This window comes from Helianthus annuus, chromosome 12, assembly GCF_002127325.2.
Source record: "Helianthus annuus cultivar XRQ/B chromosome 12, HanXRQr2.0-SUNRISE, whole genome shotgun sequence".
Taxonomy (NCBI): Eukaryota; Viridiplantae; Streptophyta; class Magnoliopsida; order Asterales; family Asteraceae; genus Helianthus; species Helianthus annuus.
The window spans coordinates 16,564,721-16,580,963 of record NC_035444.2 but is presented as its reverse complement, the minus strand read 5'-3'; the positions used below and the strand labels follow the sequence as shown (position 1 = coordinate 16,580,963).

General features: G+C 38.4%; 2 protein-coding genes and 1 long non-coding RNA gene across 3 annotated transcripts; 2 read left to right on the top strand and 1 right to left on the bottom strand.

Annotated features, from left to right (window-relative positions):
* The first annotated feature begins 1,560 nt into the window (after positions 1–1,560).
* Positions 1,561–2,376, top strand: LOC110892521. The gene has a single exon (XM_022139680.1). It carries the CDS (start codon positions 1,561–1,563, stop codon positions 2,374–2,376), a length of 816 nt encoding a protein of 271 aa, XP_021995372.1.
* Positions 2,377–8,955: 6,579 nt separating this feature from the next.
* Positions 8,956–10,461, top strand: LOC110894275 (glucan endo-1,3-beta-glucosidase 11). The gene is made up of 3 exons (XM_022141479.2): positions 8,956–9,054; positions 9,133–10,166; positions 10,258–10,461. The coding sequence occupies exons 1-3, from the start codon at positions 8,994–8,996 to the stop codon at positions 10,312–10,314; spliced, it is 1,152 nt and encodes a 383-aa protein (XP_021997171.1). The 5' UTR covers positions 8,956–8,993; the 3' UTR covers positions 10,315–10,461.
* A 670-nt stretch (positions 10,462–11,131) lies between these two features.
* Positions 11,132–12,928, bottom strand: LOC110894276. The gene is made up of 2 exons (XR_002566236.2): positions 12,671–12,928; positions 11,132–11,474 (listed from the first exon to the last, which is right to left on the bottom strand). It is a non-coding gene; the product is annotated as an uncharacterized LOC110894276 (long non-coding RNA).
* Between the last annotated feature and the right edge of the window lie 3,315 nt (positions 12,929–16,243).

Below are 16,243 nucleotides of genomic sequence, written 5' to 3'. Positions count from 1 at the left end.
GGTGGAGCCTGACAGGAAAAGTGTAACTCCTCTTCTATGGTTGGTGGGTGTGACTTTTGAATGATCCAATCATTGTTTTCGGTCTAGAGGAGTTTGGGGCGAATTTTGGGTGACAAGAACACTATTTTGGGGTTGTTAATCATTGCCTTTCATTATTCGATTCATATGAACATTAGAATTGAAGTGATGACGAACCGAGTTATGTATGGCTAAGTTTCGTATGTTTTCCTCCGGATAGTAAGGTTTCAAATTGAATGTTTTATGATTGTTTATGTTATTTCTGAGATAGTGTTTAATCTTTTTGATTATATTGCTATGGTGTTTATGAGTTTGATTTGTAATTGTTGATATTGTTGATCTTCGCGTTCTGAACCATCAGTTCTTGGTGCCGTTGGCAATCGAGATTTATTGGGAGGAATTCGGGGTTGGCTATATTGAACTGGTCATCAGGTGACTACCTTATGTTATTTTAATCCAAGTACTCAGTCCACTTTTATCACAATCAAACGCAAATTCACGAACTATGTCTATGTAGTTCATCTCAGATTAAACTCTCATTTTAACATTCGTAGAAACCTGAAACCAGGGGAGAACATCTCTTCTCATTCCTGAACCAAAACTTTGATAAGTGTTTTTTAATTAATTTTAGTTAATCAAACCAAAGAACCAAATCATTGAAATTACTTTTCTACATTTTAGTTTAGTTTAGTCTTTTACAAAAGCTATTTAGATAACGCATATTCCACAAACTCCCTGTGTTCGATACCCACTTACCGCTAGCTATTTAGTAGTAATTGGATTAAATTTGAGTGAGACTTCGACCTCATGTCAAATTTTGGTGCCGTTTTCGGGGAGTAGTGTGCAACGTGTGTTATCTTTATAGTTTTAGTTTGTTATTTTTCGGGTTTACGCTGGTTGTGTTTAGTGTGCATGTATTTATAGGTGCATGCATACTAGAGGCTCTCACAAGCTATCACCATTAGCATTTGATCCCGAAATTGAGCGAACTTTACGATGAAACAGAGCCTTATTGCGGGAAAACAAAATCAGTGGTTCACCTACTACACCTACAACACCAGTTACACCAATCAATACAATGGATCCACCACCACCACCCACTATGGGTCAAAAACACCATCCACACCTCCACCAAACACTACCATTCCTACACCAATTCATGAGCTTAAACCAACCAACACCACTTTACCCACAAGTACCGAAACTGACCACTCCTTTAGCTATAACCATTCATCAACCATTCCACCATTTTCTTCTTTCTTCCCATCATCCGGACAATCATCTTCATCACAACAAATACCACCACCACATTCATTTCATCTAACCTCATCCATAGTCCACGTTACCCCTTCATTCCAACAACCGTTACAACCGGGGGTACAATATCAACCATCACAATTTCTACAAACTTCAGGAGCGAGAAGAGATGGGTATGATGACAGGAATGATAAAGAGTTTGGGGGTTATGAAGATGAAGGGTATATTCATGGGGGTGATGGAGATCAAGGAGAATATACATACGTGTAAGGTTAAGGCCAAGGGATGCATGGTTTTGGTAGACCTCAACAACAACAAGTTATACAACAAATTGTTCCACAACAATTGCCAACACAAGGGCCACCAATTCAAAGACAAATTCCTCAACAACAACAAGTGGGGCAAATGTTTCAACCACCGCCTCAACAATTTGTGCCTCAAAGACAACAAGTTCAAAGACCAATGGGTCCACCACATCCAAGAGTTCGGTTGGGTGTGCCAAGAAGACATAACCGGGATGCTGTGAGGGGTATTGAAGCACATTTTAGGCCGGTGATTACCTACAATCCGTCACTGATAGTCATTCCTCAAAACAATCAAGGGAGGACGTTTGGAGTAAGAACAAATTCCCTCCAGAGTTTACCAAAGTATAAGGGTTTAGCAACGGAGCAACCTTATTTTCATTTGGAGGCATATGATTCCATATGTAATACTATCGGTGGGCAAGGGTTTTCTTCGGATGAGGTCAAATTGGTGCTATTTCAATTTTCGTTGGAGGATAGAGCAAAGAGATGGTTTTATACCTTACCATCGGCTTCGATTTATACATGGGCGGAGATGCAACAAATATTTCTAGAAGAATTTTTCACGGCTCAAAAGACCAACGATGCAAGAAGAAGTTTGAGAAGCTTTCAACAACATCAACGTGAGATGTTTCATGAAGCTTTTGAATGGTTCAATTTAATGCTAAAAAATTTGCCCTCATCATGGTATCGAATTGTGGGAATTGTTGAACGCGGGTTTCATGAGGGTTTGAATACCGAAGATGCCCGTGACTTAATGTCTATCACGAATGGTACATTCGGTACCAATTATGAGTAAGATGCTTGGGCATTTTTGGAACAAATGGCGGTCACATCAAAGATAAAGGCTCAATCATCGAGGAGAGTGAGACCAGCCATTACTAGAACAGTGCATGCAGCGGAGGATGTTAATGTGCAAGCTACAAACCAAGTTTATGATGTTTGTGCAATTTGTAATGAATTGGGGCATGCGGCTGAAAATTGCCAAGGAGATGGAGGGCAATATGAAGAAGTGAACGCAATTCAAGGTCAAGGTGGCGGTGGTAGAAACTACAACATGAACTCGAACACATACCACCCCGGATTATGAAAGCATCCGAATTTTAGATACGAAAATCCATTGAATCAAGCAAACCCGAATTTTCAAGGAAATAAAGGAAATTATGTTCCTCGCCAACAACTCAATAACCAAGGATTTCAAGGGCAATTTCAATCGGGTAATATGCAAGGTGGATCTTCGGGTCAAGTTGTTTCGAGTGCGAATGAAGTCATGCATTTGCTCAAGGCGATGCAACTAGAGATGCAACAAAGAAATCAAATGGATGATGCTCATCTTCAAAAAGATGTGACAAGGCAATTCAATCTTTGACCACTCAAGTGGTTCAGCTTGCAAGTAAGGCGGGGCTTTTGAAGAAGAATAGAGGTCAACTACCGAGTGACACGGTGATAAATCCCAAGAACATCAAAAGTGTGAACATCAATGTGGCAAGCACCAAAATGGCATTTCTGATCCTAGACTATGCTTATACCAAAATGGCAGCACAACAAAGGGTATAAACGGTATTTTAATGGTAGTCCGTAGAATGACCCTTAAGTGCTATAAATGGTATTTTAATCATGCATTTAATCAAGTAATTGTCTAGAATTAGATGACTACGTTTGCTTGTGTTTCATGTACATTTGAAGCTTAAAAGTGTGGAAATTAAGCTTCGAAAAGGTGCGGCTCGATTGGAGATTGAAAGATGGAGAATAAATGAAAAAGTCAATTATTGTAATTGAAGAATAAAGGGAAATCTTTATTTTCAAAACATGTTCATTTATTTATTTACATTGAGCCACTTTTCTAAGCTGGGAGTGCTCCACGGCACTTTTCTTTGCTCATACCATATCACCTGAAACATGTTTGAAAAAGGTTTTGTCAGCAGGGAAATACTGAGTGAATCATTCAGTTTACTGAAAACGACACATTTGTTATAATCTACAGTATTAAGGGGAATTACAATGTTTCTGATATCAAACCAACTACCCACAGTATTTGTCACTCGACCGTCCATTGGCTAGCCCATTTGTCCAATGGTGTCTGTGACTGTGGTCAGATCACCCCTTGGCCACCCGTTTGTCCAAGTGTGACGGGAAATAAGTAATGTATACAAAACCCCACATACCGGCTGTAATTTGGTGATTACAAAGACTTAATCCCTGTAATTATAACTTTGAAAATAACTTGGAGTTTTGTAAAACAGTTGATAAAAAGAGAATGACTCACAAACTGTGAGAAAAGAGTTTATAAAAGTGGAATGACTCACATTGCAGATTTACGAGCAGAGTATAAGCTTTACTGATTAGCCTTCTTACCTAATTTAAATAACAATGCACACACAAACGGGATTAGTAACTAATTCAGCAGTTACGTCAATTCACGAGATTAAACCCTCACAACTATTATCAAGTGCGATACTTAACAATTCAATGGATTCACAACGAATGACAGAGCATAGTCCGAATTCGAACAGCACTCAAACATTCAAGTCGAAATCACAATGAATAACAAAGTACAAGCTCAATTTGAGCAGCACTCGGACAATTGTTGGATAGTTATAATCGATCGGACGTTGAATCGTAATAGCGATCGAGTTATTACCCTGATTGCGGCAGCACCTCGTGATCGTGTGTGTGTTTATTGTGATATAATAGCCTGAACTCGACGTACACAGAAGCTACTTACATCGTTTTAACTCCCCTGTGCAAGTCCCAAGGTCGGCTATTTATAGCCAAAATTTGGCCTTGCTTACGGACCGTAAGCCTGATCCCTTACGGTCCGTAAGGGATACCTATTTGTCCTAGACTTGCCATGCACGGGAGTAGCTTGCATGAATCAACAAAATTGGCCAATCAGAGCTAAACATCGTTTTATTTAGATAACTATTCAACTAGGGTTTGCCCCCCTCGAGTTTTAGGGGCCCTGATCTTGATTCCGATTGTTCTGAAAATTTTAGGGCTAGTGCAGAATTATTTGGGTGTCTCAATTAGGGTTTTCTTATTGACTAATTATCATCCTAATTATTGATTTTAGTGGCAGTTGTTACAGTTTGGCCTAGCTTTTTTATCTAAGCTTATAGCTTTTTTAGCTTCTTTTTACAAAATAAGCACTAATGGGTGTTTGGTTTAGCTTTTTAAGCTTATGCTTATTAGCTTATAGAGTAAATTACAAGTTTTGTCCTTTATGTTTGTCCCAAATTTCAGGCGCTGTTCTTTACCTTTAAAATTGATGAGTTTTGTCCTTAACGTTTCAAAATCCTGCACGTTATGTCCTTTAGGGCAAACCCAGTTAATTTTTTTGGTTAAATCTGATCATGTGCAAGGCACATGAGGGCATTTTTGTAATTTCGTTTTTAAGGAAATTTATGTAATTAACTTAAAATAAATACCTCACCATCTTCAAAAGTTGCAGACCCACCACTTGCCATCACCTGCCGCCACCACCTCCCACCCTCACCTGCCGCCGACCACCCACTGTCTCCACCATCGCCTGACCCACCATCACACTCCACCATCTCCAACATCACTATTAACATCCACCCCTTCGATCCACCATCACCAAAAAACAAAAACATTCATCAATTACCCCCCTCACGTTCTCTCAACCGAAATCATCAAAACAAACAAAAAATCCCCAAATCTGAACATCCACCCCTACGAAATCATCTGAACAAACAAAAATCCCCAAATTTCTCAACATCGTTTTATGTTATGCAATCCTTGTATCAAGAAGAAATACAGGCAGAGAGAGGTGGCTTACGGCTAAGTGCAGAGAGAGAGAGAGAGAGAAATACAAGCCCTAGGTTTTCTCACATTGCTTGCGTCGGCTGTGATGCACTGATGTTAGGAGTTAAATAACAAAAGTAACAGGTGTGCTTACCACCCAAAAGTTCATCTTCATCGATGTGGCTTGGTAAATACTCTATTGATCCCTCCTTCAAAGCCCTACCTCTTTCATCCATATTTGGATTTGGATTCTAAGTTCTAACCATAGAAAAATGGGTCAGATCTGCTGGTTGTTGTTGAAGTCGAGTTAAATCGCCGGAAAGTCATGTGGCGGCGGTGTCTGGATGTGTCGGTGGTGTCTAGATGTGGCGGTGGTTGCTGGATGTGGTGACGGTGTCTGGATGTGCCGGCGGTGTCTGGATGTGGCGGTGGTTGCTGGATGTGGCAGCGGTGTCTGGATGTGCCGGTGGTGTCTGGATGTGGCGGTGGTTGCTGGATGTGGCGGTGTCTTGTGGGTGGTAGATGATGGTGGCAGGTGGTGTTTTTAGAGAGAATGATATATATATATATATATATATATATATATATATATATATATATATATATATATATAGAGAGAGAGAGAGAGAGAGGTGAGGGAGGGAGGGTGACTGAGAATAAAGCTTTATAAATATATATACATTTAATATTTTTATTGAAAGGTAAAAAGACAAATTTGTCCTCATGTTGGGTCTATGTGACCAGATTTAACATTGAAAATAAACTTGGTTTTGCCCTAAAGGACATAACGTGCATGATTTTGAAACATTAAGGACAAAACTCATCAATTTTAAAGGTAAAGGACGGCGCCTGAAACTTGGGACAAACATAAAGGACAAAACTTGTAATTTACTCTAGCTTATATAAGCTAATTCCAAGAAGCTTATAGGAACATGGTTTTTTAGCTTATTTAAATAAGCTTATTTGAAGAAGATGGTTTTTTACTCATTACACACAATGATATTATACCCCTTCCCATAATACAAAATAACTTAACAAACAACTAAAGATTAATTATTAATTATCAACTTGTAAAATATAAGCTAATCCAAACACTTAAAAATAGCTTATCAAATAAAGAAAATAAGCGTAAGCTAGTTTAAAATATAAGCATAAGCCAAAAAAATAAAAGCTAGGCCAAACACCCCCAAAGATGAATATCTTGTTTGTTAATTGTTATACATATGTATATTTCTTTGAAATACTTTTTAAAGAATAAATTATGAATTTTGTCCTTTAAATAAGTAAAAAGACAAAATTATCCATGTGTAATAAGATTTAACAGAAAAATTTAACTGGGTTAGGCTCAAAGGACGTAACTTGCAACAAAGTTCCCTATGAAGGGCAAAATCTGTCAAAATTCGTTAAAAAGGACACCGTCTCAAAAGTGATATATAGATAAAGGAAAAAACTTGTAATTTATTAGATATTGATTGTAAAGAAGAAATTTCTACATCTCCTTCTGAGATTTGAATCATTTGGTCTGTTTGTTTTTAGCTTGAAGATTGCTGCAAGAATTGTAATTTGCGACGTAACTTGTTACCTGTTTATTTGTCATTCTTATATACATTTTCTGTGGTTAATTAAATAAAAAGAAAGTATATCTTAATATCTAGTCGTCTTAAAGTTCGCTTAAAATCGGCTCAAATAATTTTTGAGTCAAGCCAAGCTCACTGACTAAAATTCGCTTAAAATCGGCTTAAATAATTTTCCATTCAACTTTCAAGCCAAGCTCACTCGTTAAATTTCGAATGAATGTGAGTACTGAGTTGTTCATTGTCTCACTTTTTAACAGAAAACATTATATAGTATCTTGTAATGATATCATCAGAGAATATTATTATCCTATTATTATTATTATATATTATAAATTAGCAAGTTTTTGTGCATAACAAGTTGTACATTGTGTTTTGCACATTTTTTCAAAAAAAAACTTGATTTTTTATTTTAACCCGAAGGTTTACCTTTTGCAATTTTAACCCTACATAATTTGTTTTTTTAACTTTAATCCAAAACTTTTTATTATTTGCAATTTAACTTCACAACTTTTATCACTTATACTTTCGAGTTAATATGACGCAACGTGCATGTGTAGTTCAACGTTTTTACCTCTATTTTTCCATGTTTGACAGGTTCGTCGCAACACGCATATCCTAGGTCGAGTCAGTGTTGGTGGTCGATGACGGTTGTGTGACATTAGTACTATTTGACACCGTTTTACGCCCCGCCGCAACGTGAGGTGTGCTTTGAGGGGGTTTTCAAAGAAAAAATGATTATGCATATGATTGTCGTAACGTTGGTTTTGGGGGTTTTCCAAAAAAAATGTTTTTTTTTTTACTTTTCACCCAAAAGTATTTTATAACTTACTTTTAACCAAAACTATTTGTTTTTTTGTACTTTTAACCCAAAACTTTTTATCTTTTGCAATCTATCCTCATAACTTTTTTTATTTTCAACTTTGGTCCTTTATAGTTTTCATTTTCCGCAAATTTTTCGCTTTATGCTTGGTTTTAAATTTTGTGAGTTAACACATCGCAACGTGCGTCTTTGGCTTAACGTTTTAACGTTTCGTTCTAATTTTTGCGAGTTAACACAATGCAACGTGCGTGTGTGGGTGAACGTTTTTACATCGTCTATTTTTCCCCGTTTGACAGGTTTAACATAACGTGCGGGTCCTAGATCGACTTAGTTATAACTAATGAATCCCCCGCCGTATTGCGGCGGGTCACAATCCTAGTTTATTATAAATTGAAATCTTTTTCTTCAAGGTACGCTGGTTTTGGGTTCTTATTATATCCCTAACTTGAATATAAATATCTAGGAAAGGTATAAAATCATACAAGAAAAGTAGTTAACTTTAGAGATCGGAAAAGCATTCAAAAAGTTGGAATCTTTCTTTTCATTACAAATTAAATTAATTGTTAAATATTCTTAATAATAATATAATCTATAATTAGTATCAATGCAGCTAAATGATACTGTTTAACAGTGGCGAAGCTTGAAAATTTCCACCGGAGGGTCGGAAGTCACCAGATCTAAAAGTATATACCTAAAAGTTTTATTTTTTATAAAACCGAGGGGTCGAAAACGTATATACCTAAAAAATTCTATACGAAACGTACATACATAACACTACTGAGCGAAAAGTTCGGGGGGTCGGGCGCCCTCTCTGACCCCTTCAATGCTTCACCCCTGCTGTTTAAGAATTGATTATAATTTATATTAAAACTCTTTAAATTATTATTTAAAAAAAAATAACAAATTTAAGAAGTATTTTTGCCTTGACAAGACTCGTTTTTTCGGCGGAACCAAGTGTTAGATACCAGGGTCAAGTGATCTAGAAGATCTTTTCGGTGTTATCTAGTATTCGATATACATTTTTAACGTGTAATAAAAAAAATCTCGGGTTTGTCAGTGAATCCGCTACCGATTACTCAAGGTTATGTATCTTGAAAGCATTAATATCCCCTTGATTGATCTCAAGAATCTTTGATTGGCAGCTCTAATGGCATTCCTAAAGAGCAAGCATCCAAAATCACAAGCCATGCTGTTGTACATATTAACATATCCACATACCCTTCATTTTCAACATTGTAATCTACCTTTACAAATATGGGTGTCTTAGTATCGGATAATCGATTCATCGTTCTTCTCTTCGTTACATTCGCCAATGGTATACTCGAGTCACTCGCTTTTTAAGTACCTTATGTTCTATGTTATGTTTTTCTAACCATTTTTCTTTCTTTTGCAGTTTGGATTGCTAGTGCATTCACGGGTACGTATGGAGTCAACTATGGAAGAATAGCCGATAACATACCCGCCCCCGAAAGTGTTGTGACACTTATGAAAGCCGCAAAGATCAAAAACACGCGAATATATAACGCTGACCATGAAGTTCTCAAGGCGTTTAAAGGGTCGGGAATAGAGATCATTATCGGCCTCCCGAACGAGCTCTTGAAAGAAATAGGTGCAAGCCAAGATCGAGCCATGGACTGGGTGAAACAAAATGTGGAACCCTTTGTACCCGCGACCCGTATTAGTGGGGTCGCGGTTGGAAACGAGGTGTTAGGTGGTGCTGATCAAGGACTCTGGGAGGTTTTACTACCCGCGGTGAAAAACATCTATCATGCCCTTGACTTGCTTCACCTAGCCGACGATGTTGAGGTTTCGAGCCCACATTCGGCTGGTGTGTTTGGTAGTTCGTTCCCTCCATCGGCCGGGGCGTTTAAGGAAAGCCTCATGCCCTATATGAAACCGCTTCTCGAGTTTTTCTCACGAACAAAGTCGCCGTTTTATATAAACACTTACCCATTTCTCGCATACATTAGTGACCCCGAACACATCGATATCAATTACGCTCTCTTTAAAAAGAATCCCGGGATATACGATGAGAAAACTAAACTTCACTATTATAACATGTTCGAGGCACAACTCGACGCGACCTATGCCGCTTTAGAAAAAGCAGGATTCGGTAAAATGGAAGTTATAGTGTCGGAAACGGGGTGGGCTTCAAAAGGCGACCCAAACGAAGTCGGGGCCACGGTTGAGAACGCGAGAACTTACAACCTCAACTTACGTAAACGACTACTTAAAAAGAAGGGTACGCCTTACAGGCCTAAGAAGATAGTTAAGGCGTACGTGTTCGCCATGTTTAACGAGAACCTAAAGCCCGGCCCGACTTCCGAGAGAAACTTCGGGCTTTTTAAAGCGGATGGTAGTATCGCGTATGATATTGGGTTCACTGGGCTTGTACCCTCTTCAGCAACGTCTCTATTCTCTTTCAAGGTATGCTATAAACTCTTTTAACATTTCTGTTGAATGTGTTTATGTTCTTTTGATTTTATTACTTAACCGTTTCGTCGAATTTTCTTTCTAGCGCTATGGGATGATGTATGCAGTAGGTGCTGCAGCTTTGGTCCTGATTATAACCTAATGACAGTGTTTCGATCAATGGAACAAACATCATCACCGTGTTAAGTTTGTAGTGTGCGTGCGTGTACGCACACGCCTCTAGAGTTGTATTTGTATATCTGTACTTGATTCAGGAACTTATTCTTTGAGACTGAGAAATATTCACATACAGAATAGCAGACTATTTTGAATACAATAATCATCTTCCTATTTATGTGTAGTTCAATATTTGCAACAAAAAGCACTAGTAGACTGGTGGGTGTGGGCGTGGCCAAGGGGCGTTGTTGGCCCTTTAACGCCGGGTACACCACCCCGGGTTGGCGTTTTGGTGGGCACTGGCCTCGGGTGACGTGTCTGGCAATGGTTGGCTGGGTGTTGATGACCGTTTGGGTGTGGACCGTTTGTGAGTGGGGTGACGTGGCATGGCCCCTTCCACACCCCACTGTTTTGGGTGTGGACTGGTGGAGCCGACACCTGCCACGTGTCGAGCAATGCCCCCAACTCAAGCCCCATCACACCCCATAGTCTTAAGGTGTGACGATATCAACCAATGGGTCAACGGGTCAGTTTGGGGTGTATTTATTACTAGCGGGTGAAGCAAGTAAAATTAAAAAATATCAGCTAAAAAGGAAACGGGTTAAATGTAGGCAAAAGCGCATTCTAATGCACACGATCATCTCCTTAATCTTTGTATACAAAAAAAGTTAAATTAGCGGTTTTGACCTCAACACGGTTTGACCCATAAGTCAACAGTGGTACTTCATAACATACATTTAATAAGAGCATTCACATTGGAGCCTCTTTATTCACACATTCTATATAATATAGAGAAAAAAATAGAGGAAACAATACGCAGGTCAGCCTGCACTTGAAGTATTATTGAATACTTTATACACTTATTTTTCATATAGAAAGTTATATATGATTAACTACGCAAACCGGTCGCTAATTATGATCAAGGTTGAAAGAGTTTATCACCACATTTGCATTTCCAAGAAAGAAGATAATAACAATCGTCTTCATCGTGAGAAGATTGATCTATGTAATCGACCATCTTATGGTGTGGAGGAATAACCAGTGTGGCTTCACATGGTGAACACTTCATGCACTTGTTCAAACACCCTGGTGGTCTTGATCCTAGTGGTTTATTCTTTCGTTGCACAAGAGATACCCCTTCGTTAACTGCAAACCGATATAAATTGTGTATCAGACAAACATATTGTAATTTTGTCCAATGTGGACAGATATGTTGCCCATGTCGAAGATGTGGACGAAAGTAATTTTCGCAATTTTCTTAGCTACATTTTGGCACATGTGGAAGGCTAAAAATGACAAGGTGTTCAACAAGAGGTTCGTTCCAACAAGCAGAACGGTGGATGATATCAAAATGTATTTGTTTTTATGGTAAAAAGGCAAATCAAAGTATATTAGCTTTCACTGGGAGAGATAGTGGGATTTTAATGTGCGTTATGTAGTGTTGTAATTGCTTTTTGTGGGTTTACAACTTATTGTTGGCCCGGTGCTATACAAACATCATCATCATCATACTCAGTATATCCCACCAATAGCAAAGCTAAGGTAGGGTCTGAGGAGGGTGAGATGTAGACAGCCTTACCTCTACCCGTAGGAATAGAGAGACTGCTTCCAATGAGACCCCTGGCTCGATAGTAGTTTTGCATCAAGCCTTGGACATAAGGCACATAACACTCAGCAATTGAGACAAACGCCAATTAGTGCATGTACCCCCTTGTCTTTCAGCTATCAATGCCACCACATGATGCATGATTAATCATCCCCCTCTTTTAACGTTATTTTCACGAAATTAGTAAAATAACGTTAAAATTAGCGCACTTTCACTTTTGCCCCCCAAGCGCCCACACATATATACATTATATGAGCATACCGAAAGCGGTGCTATATAAACATACCTACACAATTTTTTGTTAAGAGTCAACATAACAAGAAAAACATTGAAATGTCAATTAGCAAACTTATACAACTAATCACTACCATGATGCATTGTCAGAAACAACATGAGTAAAAGATGACTGATGCATGACCATATTAGATAAAAAAAAAAAAAAAAAAAAAAAAAAAAAACTTGAATAGTAGTCAAGAAAATCAACTATCATAATGATGACAAATGCATGGTCAGTATCATCATAACAAGAGATGTTAGAAATAAATTAGAACCCATTTGGGCATAGCTGACTTTTAGTATGCACATTAGGTTAATCGGCAGAAAGAGGCTGGCATCTGGTTTTATCTTTATGATGTTAAGACAATGTTTTTAATCTATGTGGATTGTAAAGACCTAAGTTTTCCTTTATATATAGAGGACTAGTTTAAGAATTTTGAAGCTGGTTTGCCTGTGTTACCTGAAATGGAAGGTGAGAGTGTGAGAGAAACGAGAAAGATGATTGCGATAAACATCATGAGGCAAGATGAACAGGTTCTTGCAGGTGCCATGAGTTTGAAATGATGATGGAGACTTGTCAGCAATTGATGATTGTTCTCTTTGACACTACATGAAACCAGAAACTAAGAGGGTTCCAAGGGGAGTGGAGTATTTATTATATGTGGAAGGTGAAGAAGAGAAGAAAAAGAACATGCATATTAGACAAAATGTGTTTAGAAAATAAGGGACAGGTTTGCTGATGTGATGCCAATAGAATTTAGTTAACTAAAAAGTCTAAACTTGAATTCTAATCCACTGTTGTTTCTTCCTACTTTTGGGAAAATGTTGCACTTACTAAAGTTTCTTTTTTGAATTACCAACATGATCCTTTAAAGTTCATCCTTGTGATATGGGAAATGCACTATTCATTAAAGAGTTGATTTAAATTCTAGTTAGTTTTTGGGACATGGTCAAGCTAGTGTTAAGACGCTGCGCTTAATATGTGCCCTGTTCGAGCTCGAAAAAATGTGCCCTTAGGCCTTAACGAAATTGGGTATTGGGCTCACTAAAGGTCTAAATCTAATGCCAAAGGGGTTAATAACTAATCTAAACCATAAGAATAGTTTTGTAAGTGGGTCTATGTTGGTGTTTGTATGGGTGTACCCTATTAAAAAATATTTTACATATACATATCAGGTGTTTTTCATAAAAAAATGTGTCCCTCGAAATATCGGGCCCTGGCCGGTGGTCCTCCCCGCCCACCCCAGGGCCGGCCTTGCTTCCAATCAATATATTAACTTCTATCTATTGGTACCAAACATGTACTAGGTTTCATAATGGATAGAAGCTTGTAACTATACACTGATAACTTAAATTAAGTTTGTTAGTCTGGTCACTAGGATCATAACATAAAAAGGGTGCTACTATAGGTACACGTCATCATGATTCATACGGGTAGTATGTATGACTCTCTAAAGGGCATGCGCTGTCACATAAGTCACTTATATTCCAATCTGACACATCACACGGCCCCTACGAAACATTATGGTATCTATGCTGCGTATGATACGTCAGCGGGTGGATTTATGTTAAGTGATGTTTCTTTAACATCTACCTAGAAAGATCCGCATTTCATCAAACACTTGATGAAATGGTTAGTCTGGTCACTAGGATCATAACATAAAAAGGGTGCTACTATAGGTACACGTCATCATGATTCATACGGGTAGTATGTATGACTCTCTAAAGGGCATGCGCTGTCACATAAGTCACTTATATTCCAATCTGACACATCACACGGCCCCTACGAAACATTATGGTATCTATGCTGCGTATGATACGTCAGCGGGTGGATTTATGTTAAGTGATGTTTCTTTAACATCTACCTAGAAAGATCCGCATTTCATCAAACACTTGACGTTCGCAACCTTGTCTAGTCATTTCATCAAACACTTGGTGTGCACAATTAACCCCTGATCACAACCATTGATTCTGTACACGAAACCCAAAACAAAATCAACGATTTGTCCCATTCTGCACCTGATCAAAACAAAAATCCATCACCACTCATCCAATTTCAACAGAAAATAGGCAATGCCAGTATCCCACATTACTTTATGCAGTGTTCTTCAGAAAAAAAAAAAAAAAAAAAACTAATCGCTACTTTAGAATACGACAGTGGGGTCTCTGTTGCAACATACACACACGTCTTCTTCCATGCGCAAACGTGCATATAAAGAAGACACACAGATACGTATTAGAAAACGTCACGAATTACGTAAAAAACAAGTACATGAAAACGGAAAATTGAGAAAAAGAAGAAAGGCACATGTGGGGGTCATGGTTAGGGGTGAATCAAGTACACCTGCTGCTTTTGAAGAAACAGAGGCAGATGCAGATGTTGGACGGGACCACTTGAAATTGAATCCTTCTGTGTTGCAGAATCAATAGGAAGATGAATGCATTGGTGTACGATGTATATAAAAAGCTTTGTAACCAAACCCTCTTTTCAGAAAATTCAGATCGAATAAAGTGTGGTAGATTAGACTAGAAGGTATGGTTTGGATGGGCTTGGAGGGGATGAGCCGCCACATAGGCGTCACGTAGGAGTGGCTTGGAGGGGATGGACCTAGGGGGGTGGGGGATGAACCCCTTTATGTATATATATGTATGTATGTATAGGTATATGTGAGAGGAAAAGGAAAAGGGAGGCTCGGCGGACCCGGCTGTGGGTCGCCGCTTGTGCTGAGCCGAGCCCCAGGGGGGCGGTGTGGGGGTCCGGCGCCGGGCCTAGCCGGGCATCAGCCGGCCCCCATACCTTCCAGTCGTTTTTGAACAAAACTTGTGTCAAACGGACACCAACTGAAAACGCACAGAAAAATAAGCACAAAAATGTATTATAGTTGACCCGGCATAATTTATGTCGAAGCATAGCCAACTTGAGTTTATACTGACACGTATATATACAAAAAGAAGCACTTAAAACTTGAGAAGGTCAAAAACATATTTCATAAAGTTTTTGGAAAGTTAAGAAGAGTAAATGTAATACAGAAATTAAAAGGGTTAAAATAAAAAGAGTTAAATGTCATTTTAGTCTCTGTGGTTTGGGTCATTTTGCCAGTTTAGTCCAAAGGTTTGAAACATTGTCATTTTAGTACAAATAGTTTCAAACGTTGTCATTTTAGTCCACTGGGTTAACTTCATCCCTTTATTCTGTTAACTAGAAGGGCATTTCAGTTATTTTATATGTAATTCTATTAAACAGAAAGGCAATTCGACCATATAAAATGATTAGATTACCCTTCTAGCTAACAGAAAAAATAGACGAAGTTAACCCAGTTGACTAAAATGACAACGTTTTAAACCTTTGGAGTAAACTGGCAAAATAGCGCAAACCACAGGGACTAAAATGGCATTTAACTCAAATAAAAAATAAAATGTAATATGATGGACACTACACTAACCAGTAACCACCAAGCTGTTTTTCAAAATTATTGATAACTAGGTTGTACAACCCGCGCGCGTTGCGGCGCGCTAAATTGTGTTATATAATAACGGTACATCATTATCGCCGGTAACAACAAAATACGGCTCAGTGCCGCTACGGCTGCAACCGGAGTTACCATGCCAAGTAGCAAGCTAACATCATCGCCGAAAAACACTTCAAATCCACAATAAATCGACATACACAGTCTATGCTTTTCACCACCAACATAAAAAAAGCATGGCATGTCATAACTATTGTCAATACCACAATCACGAAGATAAAAAGCTACTTTTTCATCAAATATCCCTTTCTTGGATTTTTTCCAACCGTGCTCCACAACGGGTTTAATCGGCCTTTAATACAATGGCAACAACCACCACGAACGTCATCTAACAATGACAATGCCAGAAATAATGCTTTGAAGCGTCAAACTCAATCCAAAAAGATGTACATTAAGCGAAAAAAAAAGGAAAACTACAAACCCATTCGGCTCATATTAAAAGTTATTATCATTGTTGTCACAAAGTGAAATAAGCTTAGAGTGAAACAAAATACGGCTCAGTGCCG